The sequence below is a fragment of the Diabrotica undecimpunctata genome, chromosome 1 (assembly GCF_040954645.1).
Source record: "Diabrotica undecimpunctata isolate CICGRU chromosome 1, icDiaUnde3, whole genome shotgun sequence".
Classification (NCBI taxonomy): Eukaryota; Metazoa; Arthropoda; class Insecta; order Coleoptera; family Chrysomelidae; genus Diabrotica; species Diabrotica undecimpunctata.
Window position 1 is genome coordinate 141,905,827 of NC_092803.1, and position 18,011 is coordinate 141,923,837.

At 34.1% G+C, this 18,011-nt stretch overlaps 1 protein-coding gene across 1 annotated transcript in view; it reads left to right on the plus strand.

The window, feature by feature from the left end:
• LOC140435586 (uncharacterized) overlaps positions 1 to 18,011 on the plus strand; it is a 163,871-nt gene that overhangs the window by 48,643 nt on the left and 97,217 nt on the right. Inside the window, exons 2-4 of the mRNA XM_072524336.1 lie at positions 10,045 to 10,286; positions 12,808 to 12,951; positions 13,276 to 13,461. Coding sequence (XP_072380437.1) covers positions 10,061 to 10,286; positions 12,808 to 12,951; positions 13,276 to 13,461 — 556 coding nt within the window. The 5' untranslated portion in view covers positions 10,045 to 10,060. The remainder of the gene's footprint in view (positions 1 to 10,044; positions 10,287 to 12,807; positions 12,952 to 13,275; positions 13,462 to 18,011) is intronic.

Below are 18,011 nucleotides of genomic sequence, written 5' to 3' on the forward strand. Positions count from 1 at the left end.
ATTATCTAAAATTTTACGTAGAATCTAAAATGCTATAATGTACAGGCTGTTCTATTTAAAATAACTAAGTTTCTGTTCAAATCCTTGTTATTTCGTTTCTAGAATCTTTGTAGATTTTTTTTATAGTCGTTTATCTTATTTTACAAGCACTTGTAATATGTTCGCCTTTGCAATTACTGAAGTTAACTTATTGATTTAATTGGCGCAATTCTACTTGCTTCTTATTTTCTTCTTCGTGCGTGTAATTATTTAAGAATTTTTGTCCAAAGATAAAATTTTAATTAACTTATTCGATAAATCATTAGGTTGTTATCTACGAGGTATTTTATCGTATTTATAAATTTTTGTTCAATTTAATACAAATTTAAACTTTGTTCTATATATTTATAAAATCTGAAGTATGTTTACCTTAAATGCTTAAGTATGCTCTCTGTTTACTGAAGAAGTTTTGGCCAAAGATAAGAAAATTTTTATTAAATCAATAGATAAGATCATTATTTATCTATAAAGTGTTAAGTATGTTATCAAATTTATATATTTTTAATGAAATTTTTAACTGAGCTAATATTACTCCCAACAATTACTCACACTGACGAAGATATAGAGAAACTCTACAGTAACATAGCTGAGGCATTAAACAACAATAAAAGTCACTTTAAGTATTCCATTTAATTATGACTTTAATGCCAAAGTGGAAAAGGCAAGGAACAAGTCATGGGAAATTTTGGAGTCGTTGAGAGAAATGAAAAGGGAGAAAGACGGGTTCAGTTGGTGCATACTACAAAACATGCCTATTGCAAATATATTCTTTAAGAAAAAATCGAACAGAAAATGAAATTGAGTAACACCAAATAGAACCACTAAGAACGAAATTGACTTCATTCTAACTATAAAGGATGTCACTGTGATAAATCAATTTCAGACAGGCAGCGGCCATAGACCAATCAGAGTAAAGTTAGTTACAAAATCTACAGTAACCGATATAAATAATAACAATCTAAAAGAAAACTCAGATCACTACCAAAAGACAATTATTGAAAGATTTCAAGACCAAATCGACAGCTCTTAATTAATGGAAATCATCTTTGATAATGCTAAAGAAATCGAAGTCTCGCAACAACAAAATGAATATAGTCAACTGTCTGATAAAACCAAAATAAAGCTAAAACAAAGAAGGGAAATGAAAATAAGTAGCAACATACAAATGATACTATACACAGAACTTTGTAAGGTAATAAGACAAGGAAAAGTATTAAAGAAGACCTAAGAAAATACAATGAAAGTCTGGTAAAAACTGCAATCGAAAACAGAAGAAACTATAAGAAAATAAGAAAAGTATTAATCATTGCAAAGAAGCAAATCGTTGCTCTAATAGTCGAAAATACCAGAATTACACACAGAAATGAAATAATACGCTTCGAGAAGTAATGAGTAGAGCTAAAGAATATGAAATACCGTTAGCATTAACCTTCATAGGTTTCGAGAAGGTTTTCGATTCTATACAGGGTGGTCCTTAAGTAATTGTACAAACAGAAACCTTAGATTATGCACTTTAAAATATTACGATTTAAGCCAACTTGCTTTAGTAAAATTTTGATATTAAGAAAGATACATGGTGTTAAAGTGGAAATTTAAAATTTTATTTTTCGTTATAACTTTTACGTTTGTAAATATTTTTGGACAAAAATTTACAGTTGGATGCTTTTGAGTAGGATAAATTATAATTTTATAATATTAAAGATACATTATTTTTACAAAGAAAAAATACTTATTAGTAACCTGAAAATTCAACCGTTTTCGAGATAATCACATTTTATAAGTCAGCTGCATATTAATTCTTAGTTTGATATTTGTGCGGTAAAGCACTGAATACCTGGAGATAAGCATAATTCATAGTTTATTCTTATTAAAACAACTTAAAGATGATAATGTAACATCATTAAATGTTTTGTTATGACTGCTAAATGTCTTATTGGAAAAAATATCCTTCATCTTCTTCTTTAGGTGCAGTGTCCGTATCCAGATGTTGGCCGTCATTATGTTTACAATTTCCCTTTTCTATCGTTTTTTAAGTTTCTATAATGGCGTTGTATTACTTTTTCTCTATTGTAAAATGCTGAAAACCCAAAATATGTAGTTTATGTAAGATGGTACACCACCACATTCTAGAGAGAAGGCAGTTAGAACATACTGAAATACAATTTTTCTGAACGTTGGATTGGTCGTGGTAGTCATATTCCTTGGCAATGTGGTAAAATATTGATATAATTATTTAATTCATAAAAAATCCGAGAAGAATACTTATTATTCATTACGTAAATTATTTACCTATTTTTAATAAGACAAATAGAAACTAGAGCACAGGTATTGAATAACACATATGTGTCTTGTTTCATAATACTTTTGCTACAAATCTAACCTTAAAGACTCAGCATTTTTACAAAAACATCATCTTTGGCCTAATAACCGATATTGTTATAAATATAGTAAACACACAGGCAATTTAGTTCAGCATAATATTAGTTCGTTAGTAAATCATAATAGTCCATTTGTTCGAAATGTAATTATAGTTACTCGTAAGCTGTAACGTGTAATGTAATCATATAAATAAGTAATGTCATCAATGGGTTATTCCGGGTGTATATAAGTAATCAATGAACGAGATACATCACAGTTTAATACATTATTTAACCTCTCCGACAAATAAGATGTAAATTGCGTTAGGCTTTCACGGCCATCGTCTAACTTATTAAACTGTTTATTCGGGCTGTTGGGCCGTTGTGTTCTGTTGAGATTTGTTCTCGACGTTTCGCCAACACTAGGGGTTGGCATCTTCTGGAGATGTTGATGCTTCGCTTGTAAGCAGAAACTGACGACGCGTTGTACTACGGAGGCAATATTTATAATTCCCACTCGCCTCCCCTCCACTGGTTTCGGCTTGAGGGGGCGTGTCGTTGTTTATAGTAGCTTTTCTATCTCCGTGTTTGGCGGGAAGGGCGTTTGTGGATTTTAATACTGGTATCCATGTTTTGTTGATTTTTAGTCCTTCTTCTATCCTATTGAAATTGTTTGGGTGCTTGTATATTTCCACCGCTTCCCGATATAACCGTGGGTAGTACTGTGAAGTTTTGTCCAGCATCTGTGTTTCTTCAAATAGTATTCGATGTTCACCGCTTCCCAAAGCGTGTTCGGCAACGGCAGATTTGTCGATATGTCCTAAACGACAATGGCTTTTATGTTCATTTATCCTGGTGTTGGTGTGTCTTTTTGTGGTTCCCACATATACCATTCCACATGTGCATGGTATTCGGTATACTCCGGCCGTTGCTAATGGGTCGCGTTTGTCTTTTACCGATCTTAAACAATCCTTGATCTTCTTTGTAGGTCTGAAGATGGTCTTTATGTTGGCTTTCTTGAGTATTCGCCCAATTCTGTCCGTTACCCCCGATATATAGGGCAAGAACGCTTTCCCTTTACATTCTGTTTCTTCGTCCCTTCTTCTAGATACGTTGTTCATCGCCTTGTGTATTTCTCTTCTGGTGTACCCATTAGAGGTGAGCGCTTTTTCAATATAAAGAAGTTCACTTTGGAGATGTTGTGGTTCACAAATTCTCTTCGCCCTCTCTGCCAAAGTTTTGATGATACCTTGTTTTTGGCTAGGATGATGATTTGAGTTCCTGTTTAGGTATCTGTCTGTGTGTGTAGGTTTTCGATACACTTTATGTCCTAAGTGACCTTCCTTTCGGTTTACTAATACATCCAGGAACGCTAGTTGTTGAGCTTTTTCTGTTTCCATCGTAAATTGAATATTTGGATGTAGTGTATTTATATAAGCCAGGAAATCGTTTAGTTTTTCTGCTCCGTGACCCCAAATCACAAAGGTGTCATCAACGTATCTGAACCATACCCTAGGCTTGTATGCTGAGTCCATTATCTTCTTCTCTAAATGCTCCATGAAAAGGTTGGCTACGACCGGGCTTAGTGGGCTTCCCATTGCTACTCCATCCATCTGTTCATAAATTTGGTCTTCCCATGAAAAGTATGTGGTAGTTAGGCAAATACGGTATAATTCCACCATATCCTTGGAAACTAGTCCCTCAATTAAATTCAGAACGTCTTCTAGGGGGACTCTTGTAAATAGGGAAACCACATCAAAACTAACAAGAATGTCAGATTCCTGCAAAGTTGTTCCTTTGATCTTCTCAATAAAATGGGCGGAGTCTTTTACAAAGGCATCGTTTTTTCCTATATGTGGTTGTAAAATATCGGCCAGATGTTTTGCAAGGCTGTAAGACGGAGATCCTATGGAGCTCACAATAGGGCGGAGAGGTACATCGTCTTTGTGTATTTTCGGCAAGCCATACAAGCGTGGTGGGACTGCTTCGCTGTTGCATATTCTTGGCTTTATCTCCTCTGGTATGGACGAAGATTTAATAAGTCTGTTGATTTTCCATAGGGTGACTGCTGTGGGATCTTTTTTAAGTTTCTTATAAACCGCAGGATCTAGAAGATTTTGTATTTTCGTTTTGTAGTCGGCTGTCTTCATTACGATCGTGGCGTTTCCCTTGTCTGCTGGTAAAATTACAACATCTTTGTCTGCGTTTAACGATTTTATGGCACGTATTTCTTGGTGGCTCAAATTATTTTTCGGTGTCTTAGCTTTATGCAAAATTCTTGCTGATTCTGTCCTTATTTCTTCAGCTGCTTCGATTGGTAAGTTGCGGATCGCAGACTCTATATTAGCGATGATGTCTTCTTTGGGTATAACTTTAGGCACAATCGCAAAATTTCCCCCTTTGGCTAACAATGATGTTTCAGCTGAAGTTAAAACTTTATCTGAAAGATTGACCACTGTTCTTTCTGTGTTTTGTTTTGATTCTACCTCCTTATGTTTATCCTTATGTTTATCCAATTTATCAGTCGCCTCTACGGGGAGGAGGTAACTACATACTACAGAAGACTAGATTGTCTACGGAAGAAGAAAGCTCAACTTCTTGCGTCGTTAGCTTTTCTATCACGATGTCGAGACAACGGGGTACTACCGAACTTCTTACGAACGAATCGATCCATCAGAACAAGTCAAGCCAATAGAATATATACACGCATGGAAAAAGCACTATTACGAGAACGAATACATGACACCAGACGAAATTTGGCGAAGGTTGACAAGGAGCTTCTAGATTTGTTTTACGTTTTGAGCAGCAGGTTGAAATATGAAGATTGGAATAAAATTGAATCCATTTGTTACAGAAAAATGGAAAATGAACTAGAAAGGAACACTGAACGCCAGAAAAACAAATACGAACGCTTAACCAAACATAAGGAGGTAGAATCAAAACAAAACACAGAAAGAACAGTGGTCAATCTTTCAGATAAAGTTTTAACTTCAGCTGAAACATCATTGTTAGCCAAAGGGGGAAATTTTGCGATTGTGCCTAAAGTTATACCCAAAGAAGACATCATCGCTAATATAGAGTCTGCGATCCGCAACTTACCAATCGAAGCAGCTGAAGAAATAAGGACAGAATCAGCAAGAATTTTGCATAAAGCTAAGACACCGAAAAATAATTTGAGCCACCAAGAAATACGTGCCATAAAATCGTTAAACGCAGACAAAGATGTTGTAATTTTACCAGCAGACAAGGGAAACGCCACGATCGTAATGAAGACAGCCGACTACAAAACGAAAATACAAAATCTTCTAGATCCTGCGGTTTATAAGAAACTTAAAAAAGATCCCACAGCAGTCACCCTATGGAAAATCAACAGACTTATTAAATCTTCGTCCATACCAGAGGAGATAAAGCCAAGAATATGCAACAGCGAAGCAGTCCCACCACGCTTGTATGGCTTGCCGAAAATACACAAAGACGATGTACCTCTCCGCCCTATTGTGAGCTCCATAGGATCTCCGTCTTACAGCCTTGCAAAACATCTGGCCGATATTTTACAACCACATATAGGAAAAAACGATGCCTTTGTAAAAGACTCCGCCCATTTTATTGAGAAGATCAAAGGAACAACTTTGCAGGAATCTGACATTCTTGTTAGTTTTGATGTGGTTTCCCTATTTACAAGAGTCCCCCTAGAAGACGTTCTGAATTTAATTGAGGGACTAGTTTCCAAGGATATGGTGGAATTATACCGTATTTGCCTAACTACCACATACTTTTCATGGGAAGACCAAATTTATGAACAGATGGATGGAGTAGCAATGGGAAGCCCACTAAGCCCGGTCGTAGCCAACCTTTTCATGGAGCATTTAGAGAAGAAGATAATGGACTCAGCATACAAGCCTAGGGTATGGTTCAGATACGTTGATGACACCTTTGTGATTTGGGGTCACGGAGCAGAAAAACTAAACGATTTCCTGGCTTATATAAATACACTACATCCAAATATTCAATTTACGATGGAAACAGAAAAAGCTCAACAACTAGCGTTCCTGGATGTATTAGTAAACCGAAAGGAAGGTCACTTAGGACATAAAGTGTATCGAAAACCTACACACACAGACAGATACCTAAACAGGAACTCAAATCATCATCCTAGCCAAAAACAAGGTATCATCAAAACTTTGGCAGAGAGGGCGAAGAGAATTTGTGAACCACAACATCTCCAAAGTGAACTTCTTTATATTGAAAAAGCGCTCACCTCTAATGGGTACACCAGAAGAGAAATACACAAGGCGATGAACAACGTATCTAGAAGAAGGGACGAAGAAACAGAATGTAAAGGGAAAGCGTTCTTGCCCTATATATCGGGGGTAACGGACAGAATTGGGCGAATACTCAAGAAAGCCAACATAAAGACCATCTTCAGACCTACAAAGAAGATCAAGGATTGTTTAAGATCGGTAAAAGACAAACGCGACCCATTAGCAACGGCCGGAGTATACCGAATACCATGCACATGTGGAATGGTATATGTGGGAACCACAAAAAGACACACCAACACCAGGATAAATGAACATAAAAGCCATTGTCGTTTAGGACATATCGACAAATCTGCCGTTGCCGAACACGCTTTGGGAAGCGGTGAACATCGAATACTATTTGAAGAAACACAGATGCTGGACAAAACTTCACAGTACTACCCACGGTTATATCGGGAAGCGGTGGAAATATACAAGCACCCAAACAATTTCAATAGGATAGAAGAAGGACTAAAAATCAACAAAACATGGATACCAGTATTAAAATCCACAAACGCCCTTCCCGCCAAACACGGAGATAGAAAAGCTACTATAAACAACGACACGCCCCCTCAAGCCGAAACCAGTGGAGGGGAGGCGAGTGGGAATTATAAATATTGCCTCCGTAGTACAACGCGTCGTCAGTTTCTGCTTACAAGCGAAGCATCAACATCTCCAGAAGATGCCAACCCCTAGTGTTGGCGAAACGTCGAGAACAAATCTCAACAGAAGACAACGGCCCAACAGCCCGAATAAACAGTTTAATAAATAAGATGTAGTTCCATAATATACAATAAGATTTGGATATGTATCCAAAAGAATATATTCATCCATTATACATTATAGCCACCACGTATCTCAGAATTTATTCCGCTTGATTTTGGTGTTTGGTGCGCATTCAAACAACGTGACTGAAAGAATCCCATGAACATTCGCAACCAACTATGGAAAGAAATAAATACTGCAGAAGTTTCTTTAGAACCAATGATGCTATTTAATATGAGACGATCTTTTATGGAATATATTGACAAATTAATTAAAGAAAATGGTGGACATATCGAACACTTACTTTGACAAAAAGTTATGTTATTTAGTTTAACTATTTCTTAATTTGGTTTGTAAACAAAATGTTTTGATTATGAGTTTAATTCAACATAAAACGTAAAATGTTTGATGTAAAATCCTATTATTCTGTTATTTTGTCAAATCCTATTATTAATTATCTTGCTGACATATTTATTTTAATTAATACTTCGTGAACTATTAACTTTAGTTAAAGGTATTTTATACCAAAATTCAGAAGTATTAAGGTTTTTGTCTATTTTTTCTTCGTTGCCTGGAATAATTGCCTTAAACCAGAATTATGGAGCTGATTTGTAAAGTGCGATTATCTGTTACCTGTTGCAAATACAGGTAACTTAAAGAGCAAAAAAGTTAAGCGCAATTTTATACCACATATGGGGCATATGTGGCGCCCCTTATCAGTTACATCAAAGTGTACTTTAAATTATAATTTCTCATATTTAAAAGTACCCAGTTGTAAATTTTTATACATAAATGTTTACAGATATGAAAGTTATAGCGAAAAATAAAATTTTAAATTTGCACTTTAACACCCCGTATCTTTCATAATATCAACATTTTATTAAAGCAATTTGGCTTAAATCGTAATATTTTAAAGTGAAGAATCTACCGTTTCTTTTTGTGCAATTACTTAAGGACCACCCTGTGTATCCCAAGGCAGTAGTAGAAGTTTTGTCCAACCAAACCATTGACAAACTGTACATAGAGACTTATATGCTGGTCTATACATATATACGAGTATATATATATATATATATATATATATATATATATATATATATATATATATATATATATATATATATATACAAGCAAAAGCTAAGGTAAACATTTATGAAAATGCTTTATGAAAATTCCCCATTATCAGAGGCGTTCGATAAGGAGATGCAATATCACAAAAGTTATTCACTGCAACTCTAGTTAATATATTCTGCAAAATAAACTGGCAGAACACCGGCCTATCCATTAATGAAGATTACTTCAGCCATTTAAAATGTGCAGACGACATCGTTATGATTGCTAATAATCATGCAGAACTACAAGAACTTATAAGAGACCTAAATGCAACTAGCAATGAAGTTGACACAAAAATGAACTTGACAAAAACAAAAACTATGTACAAAGAGCTATGGATGTCGAAGTTGTAATAATAAAAAATACTGCATTTGAGACAGTAGACAAGTATGTATACCTGGAACAGGTATACATATTTGTCTACTAGGTATAACGAAGAAAGATCGAAAAAGAATAAATTATACACAGAATTAAATGTTTACAATGGCAGTGGGCGAGACCTTTAGCGAGAAGATATGACAACAGATGGTCCCCTAGAATTACACTGTGGTATTCAAGAGACCAAGAAGACGCGTTAAGATGGAAATATAACATAAGGAAAAAAGCCGGTATAACATGGCACAAAAAAGCAAATATTAGACAATCGTGGGCAGAAATGAAGAACAACTATGGAAGGCTGCACCATAATCGCTAGAATACGCCAAGAATGACTATATACTTATATATATATATATATATATATATATATATATATATATATATATATATATATATATATATATATATGAATGGACATGTTTGGCTAATGCACAACGGTCAGGGTGAAGTCGAGAATCACTTTTGTGTAGTGTAATACGTGATTTCAATAATTGAGATGTTTGACCGATGTAGAAATTGTTGCAAGAGAGACATGGAATGTTGTAGACAATGTTACTAAGCCTATCTATGGGAGTCTTATCTTTTACCTTAGAATAAAGATTATTAATTGTCAGGGCTGATCTACAAGCCACATTTCCCTATACTGGGATTTAATTTCATTCGTTTTTTACCAATGAACCTTAACGACATAAAGATTCATAAGAACTACTTGAAATTGTCAGCGCATGCGTTCTGGCTAAAACAGAACCTTACTTTTAAACTTTCTAAAAATCAAAAATTTAGTTATTGCCGACAATTCAACGAATTACCTCCTTTTAAATGTAGTTACATTGGGTTTTTCGATTAACCTTGGGTAAACCTTTGCGTGTTAAGTTCAAAGCTACCATACATTTCAAACATTAAAAAAACTTTTTTTGCACATAGTAACAAAAACACCACTATGTTACTAGCAAAGTTTTTTAATATTATAATAGAAATAATAGAAATTTTAAAACATAACTTATTATATCCATTACAATCGGCAGTAAAGACCAATACATTTTTGTTACGTTTTTTAGATACGTTTTTTATATAACTAAATTACATTGTTTCAGGTGAAAAACCCTCAAAATGTCTATTATAACCGGCGTAATAGTGTACGATGTAATAGGCGTCCTTATTGGTCTTGTTACTCTTCTTTGGATTTATTCTAAATGGGCATTGCAATACTGGAAGAACAAAGGAGTTCCTTATTTCGAACCAACCGTTTTTTGGGGAAATTTACGTCCACCTCATAGAAGAGAACAATCAATTGGTGATGAAGTAGCCGAGTTATATCAAAAAGCACGAGACAAAGGTATTTTATACTTTTAGGAGTTGATATTCGTTGAATAAATTATTGGTTGCTTTAACATAATGTTGACATCAGCTGGAAATATGTATATAACTCAATAAAAATTTAGTTTTATGCCCGAAAAGGAATTAAAATATATTATTTTAAAAAGTATAAAACGTTGCTGTATTTTACAAAATTATAAAATAAATAGTTCAGTTTTTAGAGCAAAATTAAACCTGTTTTGAGCTTTAAAATTTAATAGCAAACCATCTCTACTATATTTTTAAAAGTGGTTCATAGAACACAAAAAACCAAAAGTCGTACACGAACATTCCATAATTAATACATAAATAAATCTAAAAAAAGTATTTTTTTTCTTTTCTAGTGAAAAATAATAATTTAATAGTAACTGTCAAAGGGATTTTTGTAGAGAATAAAAAAATATATATATTTTTACAACAGTTAACGGTATATTTATCGCAGAGAAAAACACAGCTGATTTAAATTTTAGAGAGAATTTTATTATTTGAAAAATCAAACGGAAAGAAAGAAGAAGCAGAAGCTGACCTCTAATTAGGTGGTTAGATGGAGTTGAGACCAACTTAGGGATACTAGATTTCAGAAGATGGTTGCCAGAAACTGAACAGAATGGCGATTAATCTTATAGCAGGTCAGGATCCACATAGGATTATCGAGCCAAAGATGAAACATAGTATTAAAATTCAAAATCTATTCTCCGACTTGTGGATCCTAGCTTTTAATTTAAGTATAAAAAAAATGTAAAAAAATGACGAACATTGCTCTGAACGCGCGATTGCCTTCTTGTAGCGGAGGAGTTGTCTCATATTTGGGCACAGAAGTAATTAAGTTGATATCATCAAATGAAAGCATTGTTATATCGGGATTTAGAGTTATGAATTAAAGTTTATCAACCAATTGATAGAATTTAATACTGAGAATTGTGTATTGCACTTGATTAATATTTTTGAAATGTTAAGAATAAATTTAGATAGAATAGACACATGAGTGTTAATGAAACTGACAACGAGATGAATAGGAATGTCAACTTTATGTATCTTGGACAACCCATATAATCCAGGAATTAATGGGTTAGTGGGGATTTTTCTGTATGATGCATCATGGTTTATTCATGATTTTCAGCCGTCTCAATGTTGAAACTCTTTAGAACTCTTATGAATAGATTTTTAGGAATGAAATACTGAAAAACACTATTTTACGTTTTGAAATACACTTTATTATTTAGTATAGTCTCCTTGAACATCAATACACTCGTTCCAACGAGATTCCAATTTATGAATTCCATTCCTAAAGTGACAAAATGAAAAATACGGTTCCACAACCTAACCAACCTAATCATTTGATGAAAAACGCTTTCCACGCATGAATTTTTTAGTTATTGAAACAGATGAAACTCGATAGGGTTAAATTAGGTCATTACATCATATCTCCGTTATTATTGGTCCGATTGGAGCGTGTGTGTGTGTAAAATGAAAGGGGAAGATATAACAAATATAGTAAGAGAAAAAACAAATAAGACGACTACCAAAAGGGCACTACACAGTATCGGCACTACCCAGTATCTTCATTATATATATATATATATATATATATATATATATATATATATATACAAGAAATACTGGATATTATTGACTGTCGATATAAACAAACAACACAGTTTATTTTTCTAAAGCTACGACACTCAACATTAAAAACACACATATAAAATATAACATTTAAAATAATGGACAATATACATTTTAAAATTTAGTTGGAAAGTTAAAATTTTGTTTGTGACATCTTTTCATGGTGTGTTTTGACTGATCCATAGAGAACAGAAAAAAAAAACAAAAATAGTGTGATTAAAAAGTAATTAGGAGTTCCTGCTATTATATTAATGGAAGTAGTATCTTAAACCTGTCTTGATAGTATGCAACATGTTTTGTATGCTGGTGTATTACGGTGTGTATATGTAAAAGTAAATCTTTATTTTATTTTTGATGTTTTGTCAGTAAGTAACAATAAATGTTGCTCAATTTATCTACGTCTGACTTTTTATTTATACAAGACAGATTTTATGAAACACATTTCCAAGAAAACACGTTTTGAATGGTTTTTTTCTTTAGCCAGAATACAGGAATCCTCGAAATTAAATTCATGTTTTAAAGTTATTGCATGTTCTGTGAGCGTACATGCGTTTATCTTTTTGGTTTTTATGTCGCTGCGATGTGATATTATCTATTGTGAAAATTACGAGATGATTCTCCGATATACACGTTTTTACAGTTGGCACACGGTATAGAATAAACAATATTCGATGACTCCTGTATTGTGAAAGGATCATTTGTCTTTGTGTACAACTTCGATACCGTTTTCACATTCTTAGTTGTAATTTTTAAGCCACTAACATTTTTGAAAATGTTCAATAGCTTAGGTGTGAGAACTGGAATATGGGTGTGTACATGTGTGTGCGTGAACTACGTTTTAATATTAAAGTTTTGTATCTCAATTTCTGTTTTAGGATGGAAACATCTTGGATTATTCAATATGGTTTCTCCAGTCTACATGCCGCTGGATTTAGATATTGTAAAACTTATTTTAACTAAAGATTTCAATCATTTCGTCGATAGGGGACTTTATGTAAACGAAAAAGATGAACCAATTAGTAAGTAACATTCAAGTTTATTAGTTAATGTGTTATTTTTACTTCCAACATTTCCAGTGCATAAAATTCTTGTGATTCACTATGTGGAAATGATTATCTAATGGTGTTTAACACAATATGTGATACAATTTTATAAATAATAAAAAATTACTTATTTCTAATATTCTCTATCAGCCATTGGGAGGATTTTGCCTTTTTTTGGTTTTTTTTCTTGTGTGGAATACTGAATAACTCCTATTCAGTACATTACTCCTCGCCAATACAAGCTGAAACTGTTTCAAAGTAGACACACATATATTATAAATATTTTATTAACTCTTTTAGGTGCACATCTTTTTGCAATTGGAGGAAAGAAGTGGAGAAACCTACGAACGAAATTTACGCCAACGTTCACTTCTGGTAAAATGAGGGCCATGTTCCAAACTATAGCTGATTGCGGAACGCAATTGAACAAATATTTAATCGAAGAAATATCCCATAATGAGCCTATTGACATAAAAAATGTTGTAGGTAAGGATAAGGTTTATTTAGTACTTCTTTGGATATTTAAGAGCGAAAGGAAAAACATTACATTTAGAAAGTGCAATTTCTCATTTATTGTCTTCTGTACTTTGCATTAGCCGTATTCACTTAGACGCAAAACGAATTTTTGAAATGTTTATTTTGCACATATGTTTACGGCAAGTGCAAAGGACTGAAACCAACAAGTTCGACATAGTTTTCATTTAACAGGTTAAGCGCCACGGCGGACACGGGTGTCCGATTTAAAATTGCGGGCACCGATGTCCTCTTGACTTTAAATTGTTCATCATCCTTACCTTGCGGGTAGGACACGATTTTATGCAGTTTAACCATAGGAATGTATCCACTATGGTCCTGCAATATATAATGTTGAACCAGGTTCTGTGTAGCAATTCCTATTTGAAAAATCTGGTGTAAAAACTAGCTTGAGGTCTTTCATTAAGTATAGAAATAAGAATACCTACAATTGATAAAAAAATGTATTAAACAAATAAGCTATAGAAATACATATCTATTATAGGTATGTATATACATTTATTTCAAAAAAATGAGTTTTGTGAAATAAATTAAAACATTCCAGACAAAACCTAGGACTATTTTCACACTGGGAACAGTACGGTATTACTTTCTTCACTTTATTTTTATTTATCAGTCCATCCTGTTTTCTCTTGTAACATCCCTTGCAGTACCGTCTATTTGCCCGTGCCCTACAGTCTAATTTTGTAAATACGTGAGCATTGAGGTTTAGTTTGGCACGACGTGTACGTTCATAAAACTGACCGCCATCAAATTTTAACAATTCTTCAATAACTGCATATCGAAAATCATTTATGGATATGTTGGTCTGTTCGGCCGCCTTGTAGATAAAATGGGCATTAACAATTGAAGTACCTAATAAAATTTCTATAGCTATTTTTTTGTATCAACGGCATCAATTTTGTATTTTTTTGTATAGGAAAAATCAATGGTGCTTTTACCTGAATTGTAATCAGTTACCGCTTTGGGTTTTTGAATATTATTTCCCCGACATTGAAGTTGGACCATTTATGGTGGATAAAACCAAAATATGCCACTTTTTTTCATGCAACTTGAGGATATACATTCCCCTTTCATTTTCTGTGGCAATTACTTCACCTTTTTTAAGTTTTTTATTTATTAGTTCGGCTGAATTAACCTTGAGATTATTTTGAAAAGTTCTCAGACAATGAGTGCTGTTATCCAAAGCTATGTGCGCTTATTTGAAGGCTTGTATACCAGTTATCAGTTACACAAATTCTACCAGACCCTAAAACATCTCGCGAGAATTTTAGCACTGCACTAGTTGATGCTGCTAGTTTACCTTTCTTCTCATTGCCTGCATATACACTTTGGTTCCACGTATTACCAATGCCATATTTATGACACTTTTGTGAATTATACTGCTTGGAGAGTAAACGTCCCTGAAACGATACCATGGTTTCATCGATGCAAAATGTTTCCCTGGTGTAAATATTTTTTAATAGTTGCTTATGATTTGGTCTATAAGTAGTTGCGCTTTATGAACATCCACTTTGTTAACGAATAATCCCGAATGGAATTCATTCTCACTATTCCCATGAAGCCCAGTAAACCTAGAAGTTGTGCAAATTGTTGTGCCGCTCGTTTTGAACGTCTCCGGTGGGCCATGGCGGACACCGGTGTCCATAAGTAGTTCGCGCCAGGCCTAAGCGGACACCGCACCGGTGACCGCTCTATTTTTTTTTAAAACTATTAACAAAAAATGGTTCAAATGGTGGGGATTCGATTTGAATGCGGATTAAATGTTAAAATTTTGTTTAATATTGCTTTGGTCCAGGGGAACATTTTGATGAAAAATTCTTGGCGCTTAACCTGTTAAGGCTATCAAAGCAGACCATGCTTTTGTAACTTTCTATTACGATAGTAGAAATAAAACCCCTTTTTGTGTGTGAATTATTTTAAATATCATTTAATAAATAAATTTGTGATTATCAAATAGATACCAGAATAGAAAATGAAACATAAACTATTATTAGATATACAATAATTGGAAAACTAACTTCCCACCAGACAAGATTCCTTCTTTGGACTGGGTGATTTGCTTATAAGTTCAAACAAATCAGATAGGTTGATTAAAAAATTAACGAAGTTTATTTGTTACTACTGTTTAGTGTATTTATAGCGTATTTATTCACATACGAAAGTATACAGGGTGGGCGCGACAAATTTTGATTAAAAGTAATGGGGGATATAGTTATGTTAAAAATCATAAATTACGAAGCTGTAGGTTTGGGATGACGGAAGTTACAATATAATGTCCTAAATGTAGAACTTCAATTTTGGTATTTTAAATTAAACCTAATATATATTTTTTTCGAATTCTGTATGAAATTTTAGATACAATTTGCGCACAATGTCCTTTACAAAAATGAAGTATTCTCAAGATATTTAGATTTTTATCTTTCAAAATTTTGAAAATCATAGTCCTCATTAACTAACGATATCTCTATTATTAATAAGGCTAGTAACGTGAAATTGTAATTAATAAACTACAAGCGCTTGATCGTTAACTCCATATTATGTCTTACTCATTGGTATTTCATACAGAGTGTTTTAAACGTAGCCGCCAACATGCACAATATTAATTATTTATTTACTACTTAATGCCATTTTATCCTCTCACCTTCTTCGTGGTCTTCCTGTTGCCCTTGCCCATTTTACTATCTATGGTTCTTTTCTGCAATCTTTCGGCCTCAATTCTCACTACATGACTAGTTCATCAAAGTCTCTGAAACGTTTCCCTTTACCTGAAGATATGTGAAATTTTCTACAGTTTCAATCTTCTTCTTCTTTTTCTTCCTCAGCCTTTCCTGTTTCAGGGGTCACTGTTCCTTACTCACTGTTGCCACTCATTTCTATCCATCGAGTATTCTTCACTTAAACCTTTCTCTCTTAAGTTTTTTGCCACACAGTCCTTTTATCTTCTCGGTTTTCCTCTACCTCTTTTTCCATCAACTTCTAACAGCTTTATCCTTTGTCCAACATATTTTTTATCTCTACATCTGACATGACCAAACCATTGCAGTCTTTCTTCTTGAATCTTTTTTGAGACTGTAGTCACTTTGGGTCTTTCCGTCTAGTCTTACCCAACATCCACCGTAACATTTTCATTTTAGCTACCTCCATCTTCTTTTCCTGGATCTTATTTACAGGCCACACTTCACCGCTGTACACCTCGGGTCAACTTAGGTCAACTCAGGTCAAAATAAACTCTTGTATATCTTTTCTTTCAGATCTTCCCCGATTTTTCGATCACAAAGTACCTCAATCATTCCCTCTCAGTTAAACCAACCAGCCTGTATCCTGTGGACATTTTCTCGATCTAGTGTCCCATTTTCCGTTATGTAGGAGCCAGGGTATTTAAATCCTACTCTTTCTAGCTTTTCTCTAAGCAATTCTACGTCCCCAACCATTCGTCTTCCTCCCAACCACATATACTCCGTTTTCACAACCTGCTAACCTTAAGTTCTCCCTCTTCAATAGCCCTTCTTCAACACTTTAAATACTCCTTCAACATTTATTTGTTTTTATCTACTAACACGACATCATCAGTAAAGAACATTGACTAAGGATCCCTCTTCCTTACTTTCTCTGTCAGTACATCCATAACAAGATTAAACAGGTAAGGACTTAGTAAAGAGCCTTGATGCAAACCAACCGTCACTAGAAAACTTTCGGATAATCCGACAGCAGTTTTTACTTTGGTGTACAATCCCTCATACATATCCCGCACGAGCCTTACGTACTTCTCAGGAACCCATTTCTCTCTCATACATCTCCATAGCTCTTGTCTAGGAACTATGTCGTATGCCTTCTCAAGATTTATAAATATCAAATTTAGCTTTATTTTCTTCTTGCTGTATTTCTCAATCAACTGTCTCAACATAAACAAGGCATTCTCCTTCTTCCTGGCATAAGCCCAAACTGTTCTTCTCCTATCGGTGTCTCTCTCCTTAATTAACCTTTGCTCTAAAGTTCTCTCCCAAATTTTTATTGTGTGAGACATTAACTTTATTGCTCTATAGTTCTTATAGTCCTGAATGTCCCCTTTGATCTTTATAAAATAATACCATCACAATCTCTCTCCATACATTGGGCGTCGTTTCTTCTTCATACATTCTACTCATTCTTTGCCAGAAAATGTCAACTCCTTCCTTTCTTAAAGCCTTCTAAACCTCTACAGGTATTCCATCAGGTTCTATTACCTTAGCATTCTTCACCCTATTTGACGCCTCGACAAATTTATCTCTTGCTATCCCCTGTATTATATTCTCATTTGGGATCCTCTCTTTCTTCTCTAGTGTTCTTTATTTAGCTGCGTTTTATAGCACTCATACCATCTTTGCTTTATTTCAAGATCGGTTTTTAACACTCTTCCATCCGCACTCCTAATCTGCTGCACGTGGGTCAAATCCTTTGATGGTTTGTCCCTTATTTGAACAATGCTATATAACCTTTTCATCACCTCGGGTGTTTCCAAC